General features: G+C 39.4%; 1 protein-coding gene across 1 annotated transcript in view; it reads left to right on the top strand.

Moving 5' to 3' along the window:
* The window catches only part of LOC137959444 (uncharacterized), a 28,198-nt gene extending 21,778 nt beyond the window's left edge, over positions 1-6,420 (top strand). Inside the window, exons 2-5 of the mRNA XM_068806819.1 lie at positions 4,159-4,375; positions 4,663-5,133; positions 5,287-6,042; positions 6,289-6,420. Coding sequence (XP_068662920.1) covers positions 4,159-4,375; positions 4,663-5,133; positions 5,287-6,042; positions 6,289-6,420 — 1,576 coding nt within the window. The remainder of the gene's footprint in view (positions 1-4,158; positions 4,376-4,662; positions 5,134-5,286; positions 6,043-6,288) is intronic.
* The last annotated feature ends 6,151 nt before the right edge of the window (positions 6,421-12,571 follow it).

Here is a 12,571-nt window from a genome sequence, read left to right as displayed (position 1 = left end):
CAATTGAAGTTGCACACAACTTTAGTTTCTCAATCATAACAGTCTTTGTCAGCATATCAGCCAGATTCTAACTTCCTTGAATCTTCTCAAGCGCGAAGACTCTATCCTCTAGAGACGATTTGATGAAGTCATAATGCACTTGTATGTGTTTTGTTCTGGCATGATAAAAAAGATTATTTGCTAAATGAATAACACTTTGACTGTCACAATACAACACATTCTTCCCATTCTTGAGACCTAATTCCTCCCAGAAATACTGCAGCCATACCATCTCTTTGTTGGCTTTAGTCACGACGATATATTCTGCCTCAATAGTGGAAAATGCAACTATCTTCTGCAACTTAGAGACCCAGCTAACTGTTGTACCACCCAATGTGTATACATATCCAGTGATACTCTTCCTGCCATATCATCATCTATGTAACCTTTTAATCCCAAGTCTGACTTTCTGAAATATAAGGTTGAGTCTGCAGTGCCTCTCAAATACCTGAGAATCCACTTCATTGCTTCCCAATGTTGCTTACCCGGATTACTCATATATCTGCTCACAACTCTCATTGCATGAGCAATGTTTGGACTTGTACACACCATGGCATACACGAGACGGCCAATAGCAAAAGCATATGGCACATTGGCCATGTTGGATCGCTCTTGCTTTGTAGAAAGTGATTGCTGCTTAGATAGCCTAAAGTGACTAGCCAAAGGAGTACTCACTGGTATTGCATCATTCATGTTGTATCTGCTCAACACCTTCTTCATCTATTCTTCTTGTGATAGTTTCAAGACATCAATGTTCCTAGTAATCCTCATCCCAATGATTTGTTTTACAGCACCCAAATCCTTCATTGTAAACTTCTTAGATAACTCCTTTTCAAAATCTATTTCCTATTTGCAAGTACCTACTATCAACATGTCATCAACATATAGTAGTAGAATGATGTAGGAGTTATCAAGCTTCTTCACATAACAACAATGATCCGCCTGACACCTCAAGAAACCATTACTACTCATAAAGGTGTCAAACTTCTTATACCATTGTCTAGGAGCCTATTTAAGATCATGCTCTTTTGAAGTTTGCACACCATTTTATCCTTTCCTTGTGTTTTGAAACCCTATGGTTGCATCATGTAAATTTTTTCCTCCAAATCACCATGAAGAATGTTCAAGCCTTCATTTGCCACTAGTCCAAGCACTGTTCTAATAATAGTCAAATTAGCTATTGGAGAGAAAATTTCAGTGTAGTCAATGCCTTTTTTTTGAAATCCCTTTACCACCAATCTTGCTTTGTACCACTTGCTGCCATCATGTTAGTCTTTTATTTGGTTCACTGATTTGTTCTGCAAGACCTTCTTCTCTTTTGGTAACTCGGTCAATTGCCATGTCTAATTGGATATGTTGAACTTAGGATCCCTTTTACAATATTCTAAGCAAGGGAAGAGAGAAAAAGGAGAAAAGGGGAAGAAGGCTCTCGAGTAGAGAGAAGAAGAGAAGAGGAACAAGGGGTGCACCAAGCAAAGAGAGAAAGATTTACTCAAGAGAGAATTGTAGAACTTGATTAATTCCAAATTACAACACCTCTATTTATAGTAGAGGAAGTGATAGACTCCTTATATGATTAACCTTTAAATCTCCTAATTACATTCCAAATCTAACTCTCTAAGATAAGTCTATCATGAGAGGATAACACAATCTAATAGAGTTCTAAAAAAAATTGAACTATAACTCTTCTTCAAAAACGTGGACATAAGGGAGGAGGTAATCTCGTGGCCTTATCCTTGTGTATCCCATGTGATCTTCCAACTCGTATTGATAAGATTCCAGCTCGTGGTAACTTTGCAGGTTCCACTTGATCTTCAAGTCTTCTAACTCATTTCAGCTTGTGCTTCTTATCTTCTTAACTCGTGTTGGCTTGGGTGAGGACTCTTCTTGGCATCCTACGTCCTCATGGTGGGTCCCACCAGCTCGTGCACCATTCTGGATCCCACATTGTAACAAGATAATAGTGAATCCATCTCATCCTACATGGCAAACTCCCACTTGGTTGATTCATCAGTTTTTTCGACTTCATCATAACTCTCTGGTTCACCTTTATCGATCAATAAAATATAATTTAGTGTAGGGGAGTACTTTTGTGGTGGTCTGCTAGTTCTAGCAGATCTCCTGAGTTTAGTCACTGGAATGTTTTCATTTACTTCTGGGGGTATGTTCTCTTGGTCTTCCTGAGCAATATTCTCCATCTCAATAGCTTGAAATTCTCTCAATTGAATCAGTTCAGACTTCTTCGATTCATCACTTGTGCTCTCAGACTCTATTCTCAACCTGTCTTTATACAAAGCACCTTCATTGAAGATCACATTCTTGCTCCTGATAACCTTACAACTTTGGTCATCCCAGAAGCAATAACCAAACTCGGTACTACCATAGCCAATAAAGAAACATATCTTAGATTTAACTTCAAGTTCATTTCTAGCAGTAGAAATAATATGAATATAGGAAACTGATGAGAATGCAAAATGTCATATTTTTATCTCTTAATGATTAGACTTTTATAATTATTTGGTGCCTAAATATACTCAATATTTTTATATTTTTATTTAGGATGCGAATGGAAGCGTTAAGTGCAAAACGAAGTTAATTGGGCAATTCTGGACATTTTCGACATTGATTCGAAATATGGACATAACTCTCTCATCCGAGCTCAGATGGAGATGATTCAAGATGCTATAGAATTAAAAGAAACCTTTATATAAATTTTATGTTTTGCATTTGGAGCAATACGGGATGTATCTAGGTTGAAATCTGACTTGAAGTCATGGAATGTGCATTGTGACCCAAACCGGATGCACGAACAAAAAAACCCTAAACGGGAAGAAAGGAGAGAATTAAAAGGAAAAAAAAGGAGTTTGGCCCCCCAGACCTTAATTTTTCTTCTCCAGCTTTTCCTCTCTCTTTTCTCTAGTTTTATTTTCTTCAGATTTCTTCATGGCCTTGTGTGTCTAAACTTTCAGACTTGGTCAAAGGAAACTGAAGCCTCGGTATCAATACAACTATGAGATCTGATTTATTTTCGTCATTCAATTTATGTTTTGAGTATCTGATGTTCTTCTGAAATTTTCGTTCATGATTGTCTCGTTTAATGCCGAGGAGGCCTACTAGTTTATTACTCGTTGCAATCTATTGCTAGGTTAGATGTCAAATCCGTAATTGTTTGATCTCTCTAACCTGTGAACCAATCGAGATTTGATGATTTTCTGCGGCAGAAATTATTAGATCTTGGGAAGAACATTGGACTAAATTAAATGCAGCCACTTGTGTTTGTGTTGTTTAGCTTCATCAATCTCTCTAATTCTTAAGGTTGCTGCTAGGTTAAACCTTTAGCGCTTGTCTTGGGCTGTTTAGTAGTTAGGGTTAATTGGATCACTTGTTTTCTAATTAACTACGAAAGGAGAGATAGGAAGATAGTAATGGTGTGTATTCAAGTGTGAATTGATATATGCTTGCATCGATGATCAATTGTGGAATTCCGATGGTGGATGTTGACTTAGACCAAGGTTTCTTCTCTTGATTGATTTTGATTCTTTTAATTTGAATTGTTTCTAAGTTTTTTTTAAAAAGTGCTTTTGTTATACTCAACACCCCCCCCCCCCCCCCCTATCCTTGTTCACAGAGCATAAAAGTAGACTAATCACTCTTTGTGGGATCGATCCTTACTCGCACTACTACACATATTTTTAGGAGTATAGGTTTTATTTTTGGTTGCCTGCAACAGCACACCAAATTTTGGTGCCATTGTTGGGGAAGTGATTCTAGTTGATTTTTGTGCTTTTTGTGATCATTATTTCATTCTATAAATTTTTGAAAAAAAATCATTAGTTTTTCCTTGTTACGATTTTGGCAGTATTCTGACTTTGAAGCCAAATTCCACTGTTTTCTAGGATTTTTAGAATTTTTATTTGTTTTCATCATTCTTGATTTTTCCTAATTTTTTTTTCATGTTTTATTAGAGTTCCCTTAATTTTTTATGATTATATCACGATCTTCTAATCAAGGTGATTTGCAGTACGATCCGAAAATAGAGAGAACTTTGCGTAGGTTATGGAGATAAGCTCAAAGGAATTCTGAAGAGAATGATCTACCTCTTGATTCCCCATTTGATAGTGAACCTGATTTAAAGGAGGAGGAAGTCATGGCTGGAAATCGAACTTTGAAAGTGCTTGCAACCCCTGATTTGAATCAACAACCCTTATGCATAACGTTCCCTACTTTAGATGCTACTACTACATTTGAATTCAAATCTGGACTAATACATCTCTTGCCCACTTTTCATGGTCTTGCAGGTGAAGATCATCACAAGCATCTAAAGGAGTTTCATGTGGTATGCACGAGTACGAAACCCACGAGAGTGACAGAAGAGCAAATTAAATTACAAGCCTTTCCGTTTTCTTTGAAGGATTCGGCTAAGGATTGGCTATATTATCTACCCTCTAGGAGTATTACCACATGGAATGAGATGAAGAGATTTTTTTTGGAGAATATTTCCCAGCTTCAAGGGCGGCCAACATTCGAAAAGAAATTTATGGCGTAAGGCAACATAACGGAGAGTCCCTACACGAATATTGGGAGCGTTTCAAGAAATTATGTGCAAGCTGTCCCCATCATCAGATTAGTGAGCAACTACTTATCCAATATTTCTATGAGGGCCTTCTACCCACTGAAAGGAGCATGATTGATGCTGCTAGTGGAGGAGCATTGGTGGATAAAACTCCTAATGCTGCGAGAAACTTGATTGCAAATATGGCGGCCAATTCTCAACAATTTGGCACTAGGCTTGACCTTCCATCTAAGAATGTTAATGAGGTAACTAGTTCCTCCCTTGAACAACAAATTGTGAGTCTAACTTCTCTTGTTTGTCAAATGCCTGTAGGTAATACGCAAAGAGTGAAGGCTTGTGGGATTTGTTTAGTAGTAGGGCATCCAACCGATATGTATCCAACTCTTCAAGAGGAGTCCACTGAGCAAGTGAATGTGGCAGGTGGTTTTCCTGGACAACTGCAAAGGAAGTATGATCCCTACTCGAACACGTATAACATGGAATGGAGGGATCATCCCAACCTTAGCTATGGGAATCCACAAGTTAATCAGCCCACGACTCAAAATCACCCAAGTTACCAGCAATACAGGGAGCCATATCCCCCTAGACAACAATCAGGCAAAACTTCCAATTCTAGTATGTTTTTAGAAGATATTGTTAAATCTCTTTCCACTAATAATTTGAAATTTCAATAGGAGACAAGGGCCAATATTCAAAGTTTGGACAATCAGATGGGTCAGATGGCAACCGCAATTAGTTGGCTAGAGGCACAAAATTCGGGAAAATTACCCACTCAAACGATAGTAAATCCAAGAGAAAATGCAAGTGCAATCATTTTGATAAGTGGTAAAGAGGTTGAGTTTCTTGTAAAGGCAACCCCTGCATCATTGGAGCAAGAAAAGGAGAAAAACGTCGTTGCAGACAGGAATGTCCCCAATGATGATGACGTACCTAAGCGTAAGTTTCCACCTCTTTCTGATTATAAACTCGTTCCTCCTTTTCCTCGGGCTTTGGCCGATTCTAGAAAAGATGAGCAAAATAAAGATTTATATGAGACTTTCTATAGATGTGAGTTAAATATTCCACTTTTAGATGTTATTAAAGAAGTGCCTCGTTATGCTAAATTCTTGAAAGAACTGTGCACAATTAAAAAGAAACAAAAACTTAAAGGATGTGAGAAGGTGAGAGTAGGGGAGAATGTTTCTGTAATTATTCAAAGAAAACTCCCTGTGAAGTGCAAAGATCCAGGTATGTTTACTATCCCTTGTACGTTAGATAACATGGAATTTGAGAAGGCCATGATAGATTTAGGAGCTTCGATTAATGCCATGCCATATTCTATATATGCTTCTTTGAAACTTGGACCTTTGAATAAAAATAGTGTTGTGATTCAATTGGCTGATAGATCCAATGCCTATGCTAAGGGTGTAGTTGAGGATGTTCTTGTGCAAGTTAATGATTTGATTTTCCCCTCTGATTTCTATGTGCTTGATATGGAAAATGGTGACCAAACTGCTCCTATTTTTTTAAGAAGACCATTCTTAAAGACATCCAAGACTAAGATAGATGTTCATAGTGGCACACTTACCATGGAATTTGATGGTGAAATTGTTAAGTTTAACATTTATGATGCCATGAAATATCCTAGTGATGATAATCCTGTTTATTTTATTGATGTGATTGATTATTTCACACAGGAAGTTTTTGGACTTGATGGAAAAGATGAATTGGAATTTTCCATTAGTAAGCATATTGAGAAAGAGAATGAGGAGTTAGCCTTGAGTTCAGATTTGCAAGAAACTGTTGCAGCATTGAATGATATTCCATAGTTACAACAATCAGGTTACGTTCTTTATATTGCGTTACCAATTTCTAATGAGAGGCCTTTACCCTCTATTTTGCAGGCTCCCACTACAGATTTGAAGCCTATTCACAGTCACCTCAAGTATGTGTTCCTTGGAGATGGAGGAACATAGTGCACCGCAAGAAGAAAAGCATGTGCAGGATGAACCTCATTTGTAGGAAATGTTCCCTCATGAGAAATTATTCTTCGCGAGTGTGTCATTACCTTGGTATGTGAATATTGTAAATTATTTGATTACTAATATGTTACCCTCCTGGTTTGTCTAGGGCTCAAAGAGATAAGGTCAAGAGTGATGCAAAATACTATGTGTGGGATGACCCATAATTACAGAAGCATTGAGTCGAGCCAATGACAATAAACCAAGGCACTGCTTGGAAGGCAATCCAAGGGGAGTTCATTCCTTTTTCTCTTTATTTTCGCATTTATATTTTGGTTATTTGTGTCTTCTCTTGACATTTAACCTTATATTAGGGACAATGTAAGTACTAAGTGTGGGGGAGGGGGTTTAGGTTGTGTTTCAATTCCACAAAAAGAAAAAAATAATTTCCGAAAAAAATTCTTCTTTGTTTTTTTTTGTGGGTTTAATGATTTTTTGGTTGTGTATGTCATGAGCAAGATTAAATTAGGCTCTTGAAAGATTCATAACATGATTGGATAAGTAATATTCCAACTGAGAATGAATTAGTCTAGTTATTTTCTTTGAGGATGGTAGTGACTAAATTTGGTAGACAAAAGCCGGTGAAATTTTGAGCCTTTAGACGGACACATCCATATCAGTCTCACTATTTTCTTTCATGAGATATATTCTTTCATGGATTTGTTTTTCTAGAACTTGCCTTGATTCTCTTTGAGGTCACATTGACACATGCATGCATGAACATGATTAAGGCCCTCTTTGTTATAAGCTACATTAGCAAAATAGCCTACCTTGTAATTAATTTTTTCCTTTTGTTGAACCCATTTAAGCTTTATTTTTTTTTTGTGTGAATCCACGTTACAAGCTTTAAACTTGAAAAAAAATACCTTTACCCAAGCCGTAGAGCTAGTGGAGCATTGTTCATCACTATGGTTCATGTGGGTGTGCAAGAAATAAGTGTGGGGGTGTCTGGATTTGTGGTATGGCAATGGGAGGTGAAATGGAACATGTTTTCATCCTAAATTCATGAGTTCCAATGTTAGTAAAAAAAAAGTGAAGCTAAAAAAAAAAAGTGAAGAGAAAAAGAAAAGAAGAAAGGAAGTGAAGGAGGGAAAGGCCTTTAAAGTTACAAACAGTCAGTGTTCATAATTCCTCCTAAAATTCCAAGAAAGGGGTCTATTTATACGAGATAGATACAAATTGAAGAAGATACTGAGTGGAGTGATCGGTTTTACATGTCTAATATATTCGAGCTTGAGTTGATTCATTTTTGCTCCACTAGTTTTGATGGCTTTTGAGCTACATTCCCAAATATTTCACACCTTGATCCTAAACCCCGTTACAACCCTTGAAAAGTCCTTATGATTTGTGTTATGCATGTGATCTGAGTGGTGGAGAATGAGAAGATATGAAATCCTATGGTAGATCATTTTCATTGGAATGAATTTGATAGAAACACATACCCTTCAACCACATCAGAGTAGAGTGTTTATTTTTGTGAGGGTCTACTTATTTAGTTTACTCCATCTTTGAATGAAAATGCTTACTCAATAATTTTAAGTTGTTTAAGAATGTTTATTCATGATATGTTATGAGTTTTGAAGAGCTTGGTTGTTTTTCGTTGATGGCGTTACAACCTTGGTGTTTTTGGGAAAGTGAATTTGAGTTTTGCCCGAGGACGAGCAAAAGCTAAGTGTGGGGGAATTTGATGAGAATGAAAAATGTCATATTTTTATCTCTTAATGCTTAGAATTTTATAATTATTTGGTACCTAAATATACTCATTATTTTTATATTTTGATTTAGGATGTGAATAGAAGCGTTAAGTGCAAAACGAAGTTAATTGGGCTATTCTGGACAGTTTCGACTTTGATTCGTAATCTGGGCATAACTCTCTCATCCGAGCTCGGATGGAGATGATTCAAGATTCTATAGAATTAAAAGAAACCTTTCTATAACTTTAATTTTTTTTAATTTGGAGCAATACCAGATTAATCTAGGTCGAAACAGGGCTTGAAGTCATGGTACGTGCACTGTGACCCAAACCAGATGCTTGAAAAGAAAAACCCTAAACGGGGAGAAAGGAGAGAATTAAAAGGAAAAAAAAAGGAGTTTGGCACCCCAGACGTTATTTTCTCTTCTCCAAATTTTCCACTTTCTTTTCTATAGTTTTTTTCTTCATATTTCTTGATGGCCCTGCGTAGCTAAACTTTCATACTTGGTCAAAGAAAACTGAAGCCTCAGTATCAATACAACTGTGAGATTTGATTTATTTTCATCATTCAATTTATATTTTGAGTATCTGATGTTCTTTTGAAATTTTCGTTCATGATTGTCTCATTTAATTCCTAGGAGGCCCACTAGTTTATTACTCGTTGCAATCTACTGCTAGGTTAGATGTCAAATCTGTAATTGTTTGATCTCTTTAACCTGTGAAGCAGTCGAGATTTGATGATTTTCTACGTCAAAAATGATTAGATCTTGGGAAGAACGTTGGACTAAATTAAATGCAGCTGCTTGAGCTTGTGTTATTTAGCTTCATCAATCTCTCTAATTCTTAAAGTTGTTGCTAGATTAAACCTTTAGCGCTTGTCTTGGGTTGTTTAGTAGTTAGGGTTAATTGTATTGCTTTTTTTCTAATTAACTATGAAAGGAGAGATCGGAAGATAGTTCCAACGGTGAGTATTCAAGTGTGAATTGATATATGCTTGCATCAATGATCAATTGTGGAATTCCGATGGTGGATGTTGACTTAGACCAAGGTTTGTTCTCTTGATTGATTTCGATTCTTTTAATTTGAATTGTTTCTAAGTTTTTTTTTAAAAGTGTTTTCATTATACTCAAACCCTCCCCCCCCCCCCCCCCCCCCCCCCCCCCCCACCGTCCTTGTTCACGGAGCATAAAATTAGACTAAATACTCTTCGTGGGATCGATCCTTACTCACACTACTACATATATTTTTAGGAGTATAGGTTTTATTTTTAGTGGCCTGCGAAAGCACACCAGAAACACAACCAAAAACTTTCAGGAAAGAAAGGTTTACCTATTTTCAGCTCCATACCTCTTCTAGTATTTTGCATTCCAATGGTGTTGAAGGACCTCTGTTGATCAGATAGGCAGCAGTGCAAATAGCCTCAAACCAAAACATCTTTGGCAATCCCACATGTAATCTCATGCTCCTAGAACGCTCATTCAAAGACCTATGGATAAGATCTCTTCTCACTGAATTGGGATTCTACAAAGAAGCACCGATGGATCTATATTGTGATAATCAATCAGCAATACACATTACATCAAATCAAGTCTTCCATGAAAGAACAAAGCATATTGATGTGGACTGTCATTTTATACGAGAAAAGTTCCAAGCAGGTTTTTTATCTCTAAGGAATATATCATCACAAAGTCAAGTTGTAGATTTTCTCACCAAGCCAGTCACTCACAAGATTATGTCTACTATATGCTGCAAGCTGGGCATTTATGATGTTTTCTCACCCTTAGGTTGAGGGGGAGTGTTACAATGTGGGATCCACCATGGTGCACGGGCTAGTGGGATGTTATGCACCTAGCAAATACTACCCAAAAGACTGGCCTGTCAGGAGCGGAAGACATACGTACATAACCCAGGACCATAACATCACACCCACGCTCGTGAGAGCCGATGTCCACGGCAGCCCACTTGCGACGGCCTACTCTAGATACGACCCATGGTGAGGGAACACACTCAGGTCGCCCCTTCTGCTTATCATGGTGGCCCATTGGTGTGAGGTCGCCCCTCCCCAGTTGCCCCCTTTGGGATTCAAAGTCGGGATGTAGCGCTAGCTCTGATACCAAATGTTGGGTTCTCTAGCCATGGATTGAGTCACTCGACGTTCTCCTCTTGATTCTAGTGTTGAAGAAGATGAAGGAAGTGTTGAGTGTCTCTTTGAACGTCCTATAGCTGCTGGTGAGTTCAGAGAGAAGGACGAATAAAGAGGTGTGCGTTGCTGGCAAGTTTGGTGAGGGAAAAGAATGTGAGCGTGAAGAGAGCTTGAGCTTCAAAGGAGTTCTACCTTAGGCCTCGATTTAGGAGAGAACCTAATCCAATTAATCTACTGAAAATGCTTCCTTCTTCATTCCATTTCACGCCCCTTATAAAACCAGGGCATGCCTTAGACAACTAACGTCAAAAGACATGAGTTTTCAACAAAATTACATCCACATGCCACTCAATGCGAAATCCAAAAATTACACCAATCACCCTCTATGTCTATCCGCTACTCTTGATGCTATGGAGTACAAACTCTTCACGTGCTAGACTCCGATGGCCAGAACCTCACCCAGCTCATTGAGGACTTCGCTGATTTATTCCAGCCACCTACTGCTCATCCGTCGATACGGTCGTGTGATCATTGTATCCGATTGAAGTTGGGCACTGAACCAGTGGTCGTGAGCCCCTACCGCTATCCTCACTTGCAGAAAGATGAGATCGAAAGGCAGTGTCAACTCATGCTAACTCAAGGACTCATTCAGCCCCGCCGTTCGCCCTTCTCATCACCCGTGCTATTGGTAAAGAAACCGGACAAGTTTTGGAGGTTCTGTGTGGACTACAGGGAGCTAAACACTCACATGGTCAAAGATAAATTTCCCATCCCTGTGGTGGATGAACTACTGGATGAACTTCATGGCGCCACAATTTTTACGAAGCTGGACTTGAAATCCGGCTGCCATCAAATCCAGGTCCACCCTGATGATGTGGAGAAACCAGTTTTCTGGACACACCACGGTCACTTTGAGTTCTTGGTGATGCCCTTTGGTCTTTCCAATGCACCGTCCACCTTCCAAGAGTTGATGAATGAGGTATTTGCTTCCAGAGGGGGCATAGGCACCGTCCTACAGTAGCATGGCCATCACATAATGTATTTCAGCCACCACTTGGCCCCGCACTACCACAATTAGGCCGCCTATGAATGGGAGCTCATCGTCTTGGCCAAGGCCATTCAACATTGGAGGCCCTACCTATGGGGTCGGAACTTTGTGATCCGGACAGACCATTGCAGCTTAAAGTACCTGCTGAAGCAACACCTCATGACGTCCCCCCAAAAATATTGGCTCACTAAACTCATGGGTTTGATTTCAAGGTGGAGTACATTCCCGGCCACCTCAACAGATGCGCTGTCCCGTCGTGACTTGTTGGAACCTCAGCTGCATGCTATCAGCCAGCCGCGGGTTCTCTTGCTTGACTCCATCCGAGGTGAGACCCAACAACATCCCGAGCTTATCGAGTTGTTAAAAAAAATTGAGCAGGGCACTGTGGACAGCAAGTGGGCAGTTAAGGACCGCCTCATCTTCAACAAGAACAGTACTTTTCTGCAGCACACGTCCCCTCTCGTCACCAGCATTGTCTCTTCCCTCCATGATAGCACTCACGAGGGCCAGCAGAAAACTTACTTTCATCTTAGCCGAGACTTCTATTGGCAGTGAAACAGATGGTTGCTGATTATGTTGCTGCCTGCCAAGTTTACCAATGGAACAAAGCTGAGTCCCTCCACCCGGCTGGCCTGTTGCAACCTCTCCACCTGCCATCCCAAGTATGGGCAGATCTCTCCATGGATTTTATCGAAGGCCTTCCCACGTCTTCCGGCAAAGCAGTTATTCTGGTTGTGGTGGACCACTTCCTGCCCTTGGCGCATCCGTATAAAGCAGCTAAGGTCACCCAACTTTTCATTGATAACATTGTCCACCTCCATGGCTTGCCCGAGTCCATCACCAGCGACAACAATGCTATCTTCATGAGTACCTTATGGAAAACTCTCTTGTTACGGTCCCGAATCTGACACGTGGATTCTTTGGGAGGATCTGCAATCTGCCACGGGTTACGGGTCTTCCAAGCATTACCATAGGGGTAGTAGGAAGACATGGGGAAGACAAAAACGAAGATCAAGCCAAAGGGAAGCTTGATAACCCTAGAGCTCGTTGAGGAGAACTCTAAGCCTCTTACGCT

Source organism: Aristolochia californica, unplaced genomic scaffold (genome assembly GCF_029961685.1).
Source record: "Aristolochia californica isolate CCGP_79_NKW_82.1479 unplaced genomic scaffold, dmAriCali1.0.hap1 SCAF_3, whole genome shotgun sequence".
NCBI lineage: Eukaryota > Viridiplantae > Streptophyta > Magnoliopsida > Piperales > Aristolochiaceae > Aristolochia > Aristolochia californica.
The sequence above is the reverse complement of the archived record's forward strand: the minus strand, read 5'-3'. Positions and strand labels throughout refer to the sequence as shown.